At 39.6% G+C, this 16,146-nt stretch overlaps 1 protein-coding gene across 3 annotated transcripts in view; it reads left to right on the top strand.

Moving 5' to 3' along the window:
* Positions 1-14,872, top strand: part of LOC106546002 (poly(ADP-ribose) glycohydrolase) — a 75,068-nt gene extending 60,196 nt beyond the window's left edge. For 2 of the 3 annotated variants that reach the window (XM_014062758.2, XM_014062759.2), the window contains 4 exons: positions 10,051-10,159; positions 10,359-10,464; positions 11,581-11,709; positions 13,120-14,872. In XM_014062758.2, the coding sequence (XP_013918233.2) occupies positions 10,051-10,159; positions 10,359-10,464; positions 11,581-11,709; positions 13,120-13,277 (502 nt within the window). In that variant the 3' untranslated portion in view covers positions 13,278-14,872. Of the gene's footprint in view, positions 1-6,504; positions 10,005-10,050; positions 10,160-10,358; positions 10,465-11,580; positions 11,710-13,119 lie in introns of those variants that run through there. The other variant, XM_087703105.1, reaches the window with a different exon arrangement.
* The last annotated feature ends 1,274 nt before the right edge of the window (positions 14,873-16,146 follow it).

The following is a 16,146-nucleotide window of genomic DNA, read 5'->3' as shown; positions in this document are numbered from 1 at the left end:
ACCTGCCCCGAAAATCAGATGGCAGAGGATTATTACAAGTGAAGCAAACAGTTGAAGAAGAAAAACATGCACTGGCTGATTATTTAAAAGAAAGTCAAGAACATCTATTAATTGAAGTAAAGAACAAAAAACTACTGAAGGCCCAACGGACGAAACAAGAATACAGAAAAGATGTGATAAAATCAAGAATGGAGAGTTGGCAGAACAAAGCACTGCATGGCCAATTTCTGGAAAAAATAAAAGATAAAGTGGACAGTGAACAAACTTGGTTATTGTTAACAACAGGTACATTAAAGAAAGAAACAGAGTCACTAATCCTGGCTGCGCAAGAACAAGCTATCCGCACATATGCCATTAAGGCCAAAATCGAAAAATCCTCTGATGATGCCAAATGCAGACTTTGCAAAGAAGCTGATGAAACTGTTGATCACATACTCAGCTGCTGTAAAAAAATTGCGCAGACTGATTATAAATTGCGGCACAATTCAGTAGCGCAAATGATCCATTGGAATTTGTGCAAAAATTATAATATTAAAACAGCAACAAACTGGTGGGAACATCAGCCTGAAAAAGTCACCGAAAATCAGATGGTCAAGATCTTGTGGGATTTCCGTATACAAACGGACAAAATACTGGCGCATAATACACCAGACATCACACTGGTTGAGAAAAATAAGGTCACAATCATAGACATCGCAATACCAGGTGATAGCAGGGTCGCCGAGAAGGAACTTGAAAAAATCGCAAGATACCAGGACTTAAAAATCGAAATTCAACGACTATGGCACAAACCAGCAGTGGTAATTCCAGTGGTAATTGGCACACTGGGTGCTATTCCAAAAGCACTGGAATTACATTTAAAACAGTTAAAAATGGACAAAATCACCATCAGTCAAATGCAAAAAGCCACACTGCTTGGATCTGCATGCATATTACGAAAATACGTTACGACGTCCTAGGCCCCTGGGTGGGGCCCGACTAGTAACCAATGCCAAATCCGGCGAAACAACTGGCCGCTGTGATACAATTGTATAATAATAATAATAATAATAATAATAATAATAATAATAATAATAATAATAATAATAATGTACCTGCCCCGAAAATCAGATGGCAGAGGATTATTACAAGTGAAGCAAACAGTTGAAGAAGAAAAACATGCACTGGCTGATTATTTAAAAGAAAGTCAAGAACATCTATTAATTGAAGTAAAGAACAAAAAACTACTGAAGGCCCAACGGACGAAACAAGAATACAGAAAAGATGTGATAAAATCAAGAATGGAGAGTTGGCAGAACAAAGCACTGCATGGCCAATTTCTGGAAAAAATAAAAGATAAAGTGGACAGTGAACAAACTTGGTTATTGTTAACAACAGGTACATTAAAGAAAGAAACAGAGTCACTAATCCTGGCTGCGCAAGAACAAGCTATCCGCACAAATGCCATTAAGGCCAAAATCGAAAAATCCTCTGATGATGCCAAATGCAGACTTTGCAAAGAAGCTGACGAAACTGTTGATCACATACTCAGCTGCTGTAAAAAAATCGTGCAGACTGATTATAAATTGCGGCACAATTCAGTAGCGCAAATGATCCATTGGAATTTGTGCAAAAATTATAATATTAAAACAGCAACAAACTGGTGGGAACATCAGCCTGAAAAAGTCACCGAAAATCAGATGGTCAAGATCTTGTGGGATTTTCGCATACAAACAGACAAAATACTGGCACATAATACACCAGACATCACACTGGTTGAGAAAAATAAGGTCACAATCATAGACATCGCAATACCAGGTGATAGCAGGGTCGCTGAGAAGGAACATGAAAAAATCGCAAAATACCAGGACTTAAAAATCGAAATTCAACGACTATGGCACAAACCAGCAGTGGTAATTCCAGTGGTAATTGGCACACTGGGTGCTATTCCAAAAGCACTGGAATTACATTTAAAACAGTTAAAAATTGACAAAATCACCATCAGTCAAATGCAAAAAGCCCACTGCTTGGATCTGCACGCATATTACGAAAATACGTTACAACGTCCTAGGCCCCTGGGTGGGGCCCGACTAGTAACCAATGCCAAATCCGGCAAAACAACTCGCCGCTGTGATACAATTGTATAATAATAATAATAAAACAGCAACAAACTGGTGGGAACATCAGCCTGAAAAAGTCACCGAAAATCAGATGGTCAAGATCTTGTGGGATTTCCGTATACAAACGGACAAAATACTGGCACAGACATCACACTGGTTGAGAAAAATAAAGTCACAATCATAGACATTGCAATACCAGGTGATAACAGGGTCGCTGAGAAGGAACATGAAAAAATCGCAAAATACCAGGACTTAAAAATCGAAATTCAACAACTATGGCACAAACCAGCAGTGGTAATTCCAGTGGTAATTGGCACACTGGGTGCTATTCCAAAAGCACTGGAATTATATTTAAAACAGTTAACAATTGACAAAATCACTATCAGTCAAATGCAAAAAGCCGCACTGCTTGGATCTGCATGCATATTACGAAAATATGTTACAACGTCCTAGGCCCCTGGGTGGGGCCCGACTAGTAATCAATGCCAAATCCGGCAAAACAACTGGCCGCTATGAAACAATTGTATAATAATAATAATATATGGGATTATGGTATCATCTTTGAATCAATAGTGGCTTAGCACTGAATACCAACCCAGGCACCTACCATCACTAATGATGAGAAAAAAACCAACAAAATTCCACATTGGATCGGTCATCGCCTGGGTCATCAAGGACCACGTCAGATGCGATGGCTCCTGGACATCTGTAGAATAAGGGTCTACAGGGCTCAGTTGTTACTGCCAGGGTGCAAAGCGACTGGAACCAAAGCACAAAACTTGGACAACCGAAGAAAATCAAGAAATCCTCAAATATTACTACCAGGCAGAACCAATAGCTAGAGGATTTCAAAAAAGAATGATGCAACTGTGGAAGGAAAGTGACATAACTGAACAAAGATTAATGGATCAAAGACATAAAGTTTTCACAGATGTGGAAATGTAACATCTAGAAATATTGGCTAAAAATAAAACAATAAGCCAGTGGAAGAAACCAACATGCAGGATGAAGATCCTTCTGTGCAACAACTCAAAAGTGTAGAGCTAAGTTATCTAGCAAAAATGCTGAAAGGAAAAATTGAAAACCACATCAAAGAAAATATAGAAAGGAAAAGACTACCTACCATTCGCGAAGCGCATAGCAAATGAGTGAAAAATCTGTTAACTGCTGTGAACAACATTTTAACTTCCATTTCATCCAGCACATTATATGAAACCAATCATTTAATGTATAGCACAGCTGCCAATATAACTGCAGAACTGGGTTATAAAATACCCCCAAAAAAACCCAAACCCCCGCTGGAACACCAAAGTGGAAAATTTGACTTGATATTAAAAAAAAACTATGAGGGGATGTCAGCAATCTGAAGTACTTGAAAGAAGGAAACTAAAGAACAAAATGGTGAAAAATAGTTTATACAAAAAATACAACCTCGAGATAAAAGCAAGTGAAATCATGGAAGAACTGAAACCATGTGTAATAGCAACAGCAAAGAAAACCCAGGTCTGCCAAAAAAAATAAAAAATTCGAGAGCTGTTTTTGGTTATTCCATGTAATCTTTATGTTTTTTGGTCCACTGAATCCGAAAATGACCTCCACAGACATCACATTTCCTGACAAATTAGGCAACTCTGTTAAATAAGGCCTAAAAATAAATGGAAATAGACTTATAAAATTAACGTTTTATTAAAATATTTTCATGAAAATCCTTTTTTGAACTGAAATGAGCTCACCTACACACACTAAACTCGATTCTTCTTCCTTGTGAGGCTCCTCTTGGTGCATTTACGCTTGTGAGTAGCATCTGGAATGTCTCTCTGAAGCATCCAACAGTAGTCTGCCATCATTGTAATGCTCCATTTTCCCTGGTATCTCCTTTCCATCTCTTTAATGTCTTGGTGGAATCGTTCACCTTGTTCCTCACTCGCAGCTCCCAACTTTTAAGGAAAGTAGTCAAGGTGGGACTGGAGGAAATGCACTTTCAAACTCATCAGGCAGCCTAAAGCTTGAAATACTTTCAGCATTCTTCCGACGATCCTTTTGTAGTGAGGATCTTTGTTATTGCCTAAAAATTTCTGTATGACTTCTTTAAATGCAATCCACCTTTCTTTTTGAGGATCCATCATAGTATTGACAAACTCTTGATCAACTATAAGCTTTCTAATGTCTGGTCCGACAAACACACCTTCCTTCAATTTTGCCTCCAACAGGCATGGAAACTTGGTGACCAAGTATTTGAAGCATTCTCCATCCCTTGGAAGTAATTTTACGAATTGCTTCATCAATCCCAATTTTATGTGGAGAGGTGGTAGAAGAACTTTATGGGAAGGTACCAAAGTTTCTTGGAGGACATATTTTTTTTCACCGACTGTTAGCACCCTCGGCTGCCAACTCTTCTTGGTCCAGTGATTTTGTCGGTCTCGACTGTCCCATAGACACAGAAAACAAGGGTATTTGGTGTACCCAGCTTGTTGCCCGAGCACATTCATAAGACCTTCAAGTCCCCACACACTTGCCAACCATGGTCTTCATATTTAAGTTTACGAAGAACCAATTCCAAGTTCTCATAGGTTTCCTTCAAGTGTATGGAATGACCTACAGGTATGGAAGTGTAAAAACCATTGTGGAGTAAAACTGCTTTGAGACTACTTTCTGAAGAATCTATAAAAAGATGCCATTGCTCTGAATCATATTGGATTTTAAATTGACCCATCAGACCTTCGACATCAATGCAATAAACCAACTTGTCTTCCTGGGCGAAGTAAGGAACGAACTCCTTTTCATGATGTCTGAATCATGAAGATGACACTCCTGGCAACAGTAAATTCCTGCTTTACAGCCTTGATCCGAGTAACTCAGCGGCATCTTTGGGAAGATTCAAATCTCTTACCAAATCATTCATCTCCTCCTGAGAAAATTTTGGTCTTGTATCATCTTCAAACTCAGAACTTGATTCGTCATCTGGTTCAGGTATGACTTCGCCTTCATTGCAGCTAGATATCTCTTCCAAGGTAGCAGGGGGCTTGGGTACTGGTTTATCTGTGCTATGGGGGATGGGACGAATTGCTGAGTGAAGATTGGGGTATGAAATGGAATGCTTCCATTTGGAATTAAACCCTTTCACATCGCATGAACAAAAGTAACAGTCATCACTATGGTTCTTTTGCTCTCGCCATACCATAGGAATCCCATAACAGAAAGATTTTTTCTTACCCTTGAATCAGTTTCGGAGGTCCTCAACACACCGTTTGCATACTTTATGAGGCGCCCAAACTTTATCTTGATCTCAAATTTTTAATCCAAAGTATGCAACGTATACTTTTTTCACAAAGTCTGTAATATTCTGCTGTTGCTTCAACATTGCATATTCACCACAGATGAAACAGAAACTGTCTGGTGAATTAATACACTTTCGTGGAGCCATAACATAACAGTTGAAGAATGACAAGCTAACATGAATTGCGATGAAAAAGTATGAACAGCCTAGAACCAAGAACCTGATGATAATTCGTGCACAAGTGTGGCATGCAGGAGAGAGCAATTCTGTGTCTGTACATGAGACATCACAGTGCTGGCCACGCCCCCTGCACTGACCGGAGGTGCTCCTATCTGCCCTGTGTCTCCCTCCCACTGGATTCTTCAGGAAAGATTAACCCCTTCTACCATTCACAGACTTAAAACTTGCTTAGCTTGTGTATATATTGCTGACCATCAGATTTACAGTGCTATATTTTTTTTACATAACTCGGACAAATCCTTTAAGGTTTTTTTGGCATTTTATATCTTAAATGCACTTATGTAAATTAATTAATAGTAATTTGGACTTTAAATTTGGTTAAAAACCCATAATATAAAAAATACCAAAAATTAAAAAAGATGATAAATTTGAAGACAATTTTTTTTATAATTTATTTTATTTTATCAATTTCATATATACATTCACAATTATATGATCTCATAACTGTTATTAATCATATGTATAACAATTTTTCCCTACTGTTGACAATATACTTGAAGATTGCTTTTTTATCATCCCATAGATCCATCTTATCTTACAACGGTCCTAATTCTTCTTCCCTCCCTCCCTCTTTCCTTCCCTCGTTTCTTCTCTCCTACTCCCCTTCCTTCCCTCCCTCCTTCTCTCCTTCCCTCCTTCCTTCCCTCCTTTCTTTTCTCCTTCTCTCCTTCCTTTCCCCCTTCCTTTCCTCCTTCCTTCCCCCCTTCCTTCTCTCCTACATTCCCTCCTTCCTTCCCTCCTTCCTTCTCTCCTTCCTTCCCTCCTTCCTTCCCTCCTTTCTTCTCTCCTTCTCTCCTTCCTTCCCTCCTTGCTAAATTTGAAGACAATTTTGCATGTTGTGGCAAATATGACGTCTAGGAGTTTTTTCAATATTTTATTTGTTTTCAGCACACCAAAATACATGGAAATTAGATGAAAATAATCAAACAACTTTTTAGTCACAGACCTGTGAAATTGAAAGATACAAAAGACGAATAAAACAATATCATGAAAATGTCCAGTTTAGAAGAAACCAACACCTCTTCTACCGGTCTCTCAATGAAAATCGAATCCAAACTAATGTTCACCCATGTAAAGAAAAAACTTTGAACTTTTGGAAAGAACTGTGGGAAAACTCAGTGGAACACAACAAAACTACCTCATGGATCAAAGATATTCAACAACAAACAACACGAAACAAAATGGAAAATATTTTAATAAAAACTGACATGGTGGCAAAACAAGCAAAAAAGGTCAAGAACTGGAGTGTGCCTGGCCTGGACGAACTGTATGTATAGTGGCTAAAATACCTGATCAGTCTCCATTATCACATGGCCACTCAATTTGATCAAATGCTTCAAAATGCAAAAAGTGAAGATTGGTTAACAGCTGGTTGAACATACTTGATAATGAAAGATCCAGAAAAGGGCATAGAACCAAGCAACTATTGTCCAATTACTTGTCTACCATCAACATTCAAACTTTTTGCAAGAATACTGGCAAATTCAGTATTCAATCATCTGATGGAAAATAGTTTGTATCCAGTAGAACAAAAAGAAAATTATAAAAAATCAATAGGAACAAAAGATCAGCTGCTCATAGACAAAATGGTACTAAAAAATGCAAAACAAAGAAAAACAAATTTAAATATGGCGTGGATTGATTACAAGAAGGCATTTGACTAATTACCCCATAGCTGGATTAACACCTGTCTGGAAAACTTTGGAATCAGCAAAAATATCTGTACATTTTTGGAAACAAATATGCAAAAATGGAAAACAGTTCTAACAGCAAATGGGGAGAACATTGGTGAAGTCAATATCAGATGAGGAATCTTCCAGGGGGACTCACTTTCACCACTACTGTTCAACATCGCATTAATTCAACTGACAATAATCCTATGAAACACAAAACTTGGGATACCAAATCTCAAGGCAACATGGCAAGATAAACCATCTACTATACATGGATGACTTAAAAATGTATGCCAAAAGCCCCACTCAACTTAAATAAATCCTCAACACAGTTCAACTGTTCAGCAGTGACATCAAAATAAACTTTGGGCTTGAAAAATGTGATACATTATCCATGCAGTGAGGAAAAATGGAAAAATTAGAAGAAATAGAACTGGGAAATGGAAGCATAGTGAAAGCTTTAGCAAAGGATGACGGTTACAAATACCTAGGCATATTGGGAGCAGATAACATCTTGAATGGAAAAGTCAGAGTCAATGCAAAAGGAATAAATCAGGAGGGTCCGCAAATTACTAAAATTAAAGCTGAATGCTGGAAATATAGTTAAAGCCATTAATGCATGGGCAGTTCCAGTGATATGCTACTCAGCTGGAATCATCAACTGGACTTTGACTGACCTGGAAAATCTGAACCAGAAAACGCAAAAAATTTTGAATATGTATTACGCTTTACATCTGCAAAGTGATATTGACAGGTTGTACCTGCCACAAAAAATAGGGGGCAGGGGGCTACTGCAAATCCATCAAACTCTGGAAGGAGAAAAATGAAGTTTGAATGATTATGTGAACCAAAGCACTGAAAGATTGCTGCAGGCTGTGAAAATGTAGAACATTATAGTAACAACAGAAACAAAGGAAAAACAGCTGGATGACAGAGTAAATAGATGGAAAACCAAATCTTTGCATGGACAGTACTTGAAAAACATTGGCAAATGTGATGACAACTTGACAAGAACATGGTTTAAGAAACCATTAAGAAAGAAACAGGTTTAATGTTTGCTGCTCAAGAACAAGCACTACAAACGAATCCCATGAAAGCGAAGATACAATAGCAATAGTAGTTAGACTTATATACCGCTTCATAGGGCTTTCAGCCCTCTCTAAGCGGTTTACAGAGTCAGCATATCGCCCCCACAATCTGGGTCCTCATTTTACCCACCTCAGAAGGATGGAAGGCTGAGTCAACCTTGAGCCGGTGAGATTTGAACCGCCGAACCGGTGAGATTTGAACCGCCGAACTGCAGATAGCAGTCAGCTGAAGTGACCTGCAGTACTGCACTCTACCCACTGCGCCACCTCGGCTCTTCGAAATACAAAATACAAAAATCCACTGACAATCCAAACTGCCAACTTTGCAACAACAAAGTTGAAGCTATTTCACATTTAATATGTGAATACAGCAAAATCACAAAAACAAAGGTAGGCATGATCAATTTGCTAAATTAATCCACAGGTCATTATGTAAAAAATACAATTTACCAGTAAATGGAAACATAAAGTGGAAAAAGTTATCAAAAATGAGAAGGTAAAGATCTTGTCTCACTTCTGAATACAGACGGATCGTCACTTGGAACACAACATGCCAGATACCACAAATGTCAAAAACCGAAGCGTACAATTTATTGACATCGCAGTACCAAGAAATGCCAGAGTCGATGAAAAAGAACTGGAAAAAAAATACAAAATACTGCGGCCTGGCCATCGAAACTACCCGATTATGGATGAAACATGTAACAGTGATACCCATTGTCATTGGGGCACTTGGTACCATGTCCAAGAATTGTATAAGATACAACAACAAATTGCAGCTTCCTGCAATAACACCAGCGGAACTGCAAAAAAACTGCACTACTCAGAACATTGTATATTTTAAGAAGGTACTTGGTTGATACCTAGGACACTGGCAGCAATCCGTATCAACCATTAGCACCAGTCATTGGTATTTGTGATACATTTTTGAATGTTCAGTTGACTGAGTCATGTTTAATGAATAAAGTATATAATAATATTTTTTTTAAAAAATCTTCATGTAGAGAAAAAAATGGCGATTTTTCACATTTGTAAAGAAGTCTGACCTCCCACTTGAACCGTTTCCATAATATCTGCTAGGGTTATTTTTTTCCCCCTAAATACAAATTGGAAATTTGGGAAGGGAGGGTAGCGCCAGTCTGACACAGTCTGTAGAGGTTTTGCAAAATCAATCATGCCCTGGTTTATTATAAATATGCCAATGGTGAATCAAAACTTGACAGCTGCACCTGAAAGTTAGAGCTTCAGTGTAAAACAAAGAAATGCTAAAGAAAAAAAGAATTTATTCTTTGAATTGGGCATATGATATTCCTGTTACTGTGATAATCTACGTAGCAACATTTTTTAGTGGGGGAGGTTGACAATCCTGGAGTGTGGCTGATTTGACATTCTCATCATGAAATATATTTAGGAGACAAAATATCTTGTCTTCTCCCCTCTCATCTGTCTTCTTCAATTTTAATACAGATTATTGGTAATCTAGTTGAACATTGCCTTTCCTAATGCTTGTTTTTGTGCTCTGAGGTTTCGGTTAATCTCTTGAGAGATGAACTCATATCTGTCTTATTTATATGACTAATTACAACATATTCTTCCTCTCTCTCTTCCTCTATCCCTCTCTCTCTCCCTCCCCTCTCCCTCCCTCTCTCTCTCTCTCTCTTCCCTTTTGCCAGGGATGAATGGCAGAGACGCTGCACAGAAATTGTGGCTATAGATGCTTTTCATTTCAGACGTTTTCTGGATCAGTTCGCTCCGGAGAAAATTAGAAGAGAGCTGAACAAGGCCAGTAACTTCTTAATCCCTCTTGCCCTGTAAGGTTTTTCCTTTCTTTTCTTCTTTTCAGCTGTGCCCTTAATGTTGGATTGACCCTGTGGGTTAAAAACAGCCAATCCACTAAAAAAAAAAAAAAGGAAAGTTTATCGTGGCATGCTCTTGAAAAACCAAGGCTGCCAGGGGCTGTGAGCTTTTTGTCTGCCTGCAGGCTTTCTGTGGTTTCTCTCGTCCCGGTCTCCCTCCACATCACCTTCCAGCTGTTGCAACAGGAAACTGGGGCTGCGGGGCTTTTGGAGGCGACTCAAGACTGAAAGGTAAACCTGACTCTCCTTGCAGTTAAATCTCAGGGGGTTTTGGCTGCCGTGAGCGCTCGCCATTTCTGCAGCTTCAGGCCAGAGGAATGTAGGGCACGGATGGGACAGGGGAAGGCTGAAATCAAGCTCTTTCTTCTGCTCTCAAATTCTGTATGAACACTGACTAAGCAGTCCAGGCAGTTCAAATGAATATAAAGGTTTATTGCAAGCTTAAGCTCTTGACAAGAATCTGAACTACTAACAGTCCAAAGCAAATAGACAGTAGATGTGAGTCAAAGGAATTCAAGTGGGGTTGGACTTAGATCTCTTGTGAGCAGGAAAGTATTCAAGACTGATGACACGCTTGACCTCTCCCTCGGGTTCAGCATAGTGGTCATCTCCTGTAAATTAATTTCACTTTGCAGTTCTCCGGTCTTCTGTCCTCATCATGCTGTCCCAAGTATAGGAAGTGCATCGCTTCTTTCTTAGCAGAGGGTCGCCTTCCTGTCACCGTCATTGCTACTTGAAAAGAAAAGTCATGTATTCTTAACGAGGACTTTTCATGAAAATCAAGTTACTGAAGCTGCAGAGAATTCATAGCCTCTGTCATAGCTTGATTAAAACCACCATTCTTGCTGGAAATTGAACTCATGTGTCCCCCAATGATTTAGGTGTGGGCTCCATTAGAGACCCTGATGCTTTCTTGCATTTATATATGGAAGTTTTGTCTTTCCAAGGACTTTTTTTTAATGCAATTCAAAGTTAAATCCTATCATTTTGAACAAATAAAATATTCACTTAAGGTTGATCAGTAGACACATCATCTCCTGTATAGGGAAACATCTAAGTCAAGAGATAAAGTAACCATCGGCCCTTCTCCCCCTTGGCTCCCCTTGTCTTGACAGCCCAGCTGAAAGAGAAGCAGCACATGTTCCCTGCTGCTGAATTACACTTTCCATCTTCCCAGGAGAAACTCACCTAGATAACGTCTCTTGAAGGCAGCCACAGTTTCTCCTTGCCTGGAGCTGGAGAAGCATCCCAGTGCAGGTCACCTGTTGTAGAAAGTCCATTTCAGATGAAAAATGGGGTCCTCTTCCTCCACTTCGTTGATCACTGTCTTCTCTTCATTTGCTTTAGCCTTAATACAGATCTTAGCAGCTGCTGAGGCTGGACGCGACGTGGTTTATTTCACCTTTGGAGATGCTGAATTGATGAGAGACATTTACAGCATGCACACGTTTCTGAGCGAGAGGGGCCAAGTGGTGGGTATGTATCATCTCCCTTCCCTTGAAGAGCACCGTGGACAGCACAGAAGGGAGGCAATGCTTACTAGGATAGGTCAAGGAAAACACCTTGGAGATTTTTTTAAAATAAATCTGAATTTGGTATGGACAAGTCAAATTGGGGTGAACTAAATTTGACAGAATAATTTTATTGTCACTTTAGACTAATCAGCATACATTAAAATGAAACTTCATTGGATGGAGCTCTCAAATATACACTATATAATCATGACAGAATAAATAAATGCAAAATTATGCATATACCTGCATATGTTCCATGACACAGAGAAACAACACAGTCTAGTTCGGATGTATGAGGGTGTAGGGTCTCTCATGAGCCTTCGAGCTTTAAGCACATAGCACTTATAAGCAGTGCCCTGAATCAAGGGAGTGAGCTTCTTGGTTGTCCTCACCACTCTCTATATGGACTTTTTATCTGAGGCACTGCTGCCACGAAACCAAACAGGGATGCAGTTTGTTAAAATGCTCTCAACTGTGCCTCTGTAAAACACTTTTAGTTGCACCTCTGTAAAAAGTGGCCAGGACAGAAGGAGAAAAATGTGCTTGCCTTCTCCGATGCAGGAAATGCAGACACTGATTTGCATGCTTCATTAAGGATGATGTGTGAAGAGACCAGTTCAGATTGTTAGTTATCTGCAACCCCAGATACTTCATACTGCTGACCACCCGTACAGCTGCATAAACCGAGCTAACATGATTTCCATGAGAATAGAAGCTGAGGACCATGGAACTTATATATTGTAACGTATCACCACTGGCTCTTGCTGCATGTACTCCCAAAAACTATTGAGTAGTGGTCTCCAACCCCCTTAGAAATGTCTCCCCAGTTTGCAATTTTTAATGGGGAGTTGTCTTTTGATCTGTGCAATTATGTGGCCTTTAATGTGCTTTTAATCTGCACATTGGATTGCCTAGAATCTTCTTTGAGTTGGGCAGCTTTTTTATTTATTTGTTTCTTTGTTTGTTTTATATCGTACTTTGATTATTTTTACAAATAACTCAAGACAGCGAACCTATCCAACACATTTTCCTCCTCTTATTTTCCCTATAACAAAAGCACTGAGCTGGGCTGAGAGAGAATGACTGGCCCAAAGACACCCAGCTGGCTTTTAGGGCTAAGGCAGGACTAGAACTCGCGGTGCCTTGCTTTCTAGCCTGGTGCCTTAACTACTAGACCAAGCTGGCTCTGAGGGAATCACAGTGGTTTAAGTGAATCAGCCGGGGTGGTTGACTGGAAGGCCGTAAAATTGGGTAAAACTCACTTAATACATGTCTCATTTAGCAGCAGAAATTTTGGGCTCTGTTGTGGTCATAAGTCGAGGACCTGTATGTAAATTTTAGTTTTTCTCTCTGTTTTGTTTCCATTTTCCAGGAGATGTTTACAAGCTGTTGCTTCGATACTACAATGAGGAATGCAGGTGTTGCTCTACATCAAGGCCAGAAGTCAAGCTGTACCCTTTCATCTACAATACAGTTGAGTCCTACATGAGCCCTCCCGAGGAGGAGAAAGAGCGGGGTTTGGATGATTAAGAGTGACTGCGCGCCCAACGAATATATTTTTCCTTTTCCCTATAAACTGTCAGTTGGATTGCTGGGTGTCATATATAGTTGTCTGAAGACCAACACTGATATTTGAGAAGAAATCTGTTTTCTTTCCAAAGCAGAAAGTAAACTTGATCAGAGCATACAGAGCATTTCTCCTCCCTCACCAAGAAATGACGGTTGGCAGAAGATTTCCATTCCTTATAGCATTCTCTGAAAATAGATTGATACGGGCCTGCCTTTCTATTTTTATAATTGTCTCAGTGTCCACATACATTTATGTATGGAGTTCACTGGCATAGGCTTACGTTCCCCATGCGAATGAGTGATTTCTTTAGCACACACGCCAGCGGTATAACTTTAAAGGGGTAGATGTGAAGAAAAAAAACCCAAAGAAAATATAGAAATATATATATTTTGCATTACATACACAATTCAAGTCATCCTGATTTTTTTTAAATTTAGATTTTACTTTTTCAAACACACACTTTCTTCTGTGTTAAGAAAAGGCAAGAATAACAGAGAAAGAATGAGTTATCCAGACCTTCCCTCTACATGGAAAGTGGCTGGAAGAGGACAGGAAGGGAGAATGGGAAAGGCAGTGGTACATTGGGGTTGCCAAACAGCCAAAGCTACTCTTTGATGTAGACTTACATTGTAAAAACCTATAACAAGGGCCATCTATTTATGATATAATGAAACAGCTTTTCTAAAAAAATCAATTGCACAAAGTTCTTTGCTGGATGTTGTGATCCTGCTAAGAGGCAAATAGACACCTATATTATTTAAATGTACAATAAGAACCGGGACTGTTATACTTAGGGGGTTCATTATATAATGATAAAACCTCTGTGCAGCAGGCATCGGGGTGGATTTGAAGGTCATTAAAAGGGATTGACCACCCATCAGAGCATCAGCTCCACAGAGCAGGCTTGCTCCCTCTTTCCTAGCCTCCTTTCCAAGAAAAAGTTCTAAGAAAAGTTACCTCAGGTGTGGGAGGCAGAAAGGAAAGGAAATTTGGCAAAGAGAGAAGAAGGGAGGTGATCCGCCAGGAGATGCTGTACAAACAGCCTTCTGTCCAGTTGAGAGAGGAGGCCGATGGGGAAGAGAGGCAAAGCAGCCCGAAGAAGGCTTGGCTACTTAGCAAAGAAGGGAGACTGGCCAACCATCTCTCCCGCTTCAGAGGGAAAGACCTCAGGGCTGGAGAGAGGAATGGGCCTCCTGATGGAAGAAGAAGCTCATTCTAGGACAGGTCCACAGCTTCTCATCACATCTTCCAGAATGGCTCCATTCTGGGCCCTCCCCCCGGTGTGGAACACGCCTCCCACAGGCAGCTTCCATCCCCCTCATCAAGGAGGGACAGTTGTGGGATCGTCGTCCAGCCAACAAGCCGATGCAGCCAAAACCGCAGCTTTTCTCTCGGCCAATCCTTGTGGGCACCGGGCAATAGATTACAAAAGCTGGCAGGTTGGGCAGTTGATTCTTGGCTTTTACTGGAGTGCTGGGACCTTGATCTTCTGCTATGTATTCAAGATTCCTTTTGGTAATGGAAAAATAATAAAATCGATAGATGTTTTTCTCCACACCAGCCTTTGGGTATGTTCATTTGAAGGCTCTCCCTTCTAGTTCTTTGACAACAGGTTATCAAAAACTTCATATACGGTGTTGTTTGCATAGGTTTAAGTTGGTGTTTCTCAATCCTGGCAACCCTTAAATGTGTGGACTTCAACTCCCAGAATTCCCAACAGGGCTGGCTGGGGAATTCTGGGAGTCGCAGTTCACACATTATGAAGTGGCCAAGGTTGAGAAACACTGATCTCAGTTGTATGTATCCTATATTTCGTATAAACTTCTGTGGCCAATTATTTAAAGACTTGAAAATGACTTGTTTAATTTTTGTCCAGATTCCCCGATTTTTGGCTTAATTGTGGGGAGAAGGGGCATTTCATTTTCATCACCTCTTGCTTGTATCTTTCTCTTGTAGTAGCTGCAAACCTTCATGGTATTTTCATGGCTACAATTGATGGAAATGCATTCTTTAAAAAAATAAAAATTGATCCTTTCACTTCATGTTCCATGCTCTTGAGAACTGAAGGATTTCTCTACAGTCTGGAGAACCTTAGGTTGTCTAGTACAATCCATATCCAAGAGCAAGTTGACTGAAAAATACACACGTTTATTAAAAGACCATAAAATAGTGAAGAAATACCCAGAAGGAAGCTGGGATTAACTAAAAGGTTTAGTTTCAAGAACATGTGAACACCTAAGATAATTTTGAAGGAAACCAGATGAGCTTTGAGTACATATACAACACCAGCAACCACACTTGTTTCTAGTCCATAGCCCCAAAAAGTCCATGTTAACAAGGGCCTTTGTATCCTGGAGGATTTCGCATCAGATTCCTGGGAGGTGTATATTCTTTTCTTTGCAGCTTCTGTCTGGGAAAACTTGAAAATTGTGCTCCTTGTTTTTTAACTTCAATTGCATTTGCTTGTGGATGTTACCAATTGGCCTCATAGATGTTGAATTGTTAAAAGTTCAAAGGGATTATACCCTACACATCAGTTGTGGATGTATTCTGATCTAAGTGGATATCTATAGAAGTTGACATTCCTAAAATTGTATGTTAAAGTTTAAGTAATGTACATCAAGCTTACTTAATTTTTTGTATAACCTATACAAAGTTATATGCAGAAGAAACAACCTGGAAGCTAAAAAGCACACACACTTACAAAGGACTTGAGTGTCTTTCAGAGCTGCTCTACAGTTTAATTGAACACTAACTTTTTGTCCTCACATGTTACACATGAATCGACCCTTCAGTCTATCTGAATATTCTCTTTCTCAATAGAGGTGG

The sequence above is a fragment of the Thamnophis sirtalis genome, unplaced genomic scaffold (genome assembly GCF_051295495.1).
Source record: "Thamnophis sirtalis isolate CommonGarterSnake01/CBP01778 unplaced genomic scaffold, rThaSir2_p1.2 scaffold_21, whole genome shotgun sequence".
NCBI classification, from domain to species: Eukaryota; Metazoa; Chordata; class Lepidosauria; order Squamata; family Natricidae; genus Thamnophis; species Thamnophis sirtalis.
Note: the sequence above shows the minus strand (reverse complement) of the source record. Positions and strands in the feature narration are given on the sequence as shown.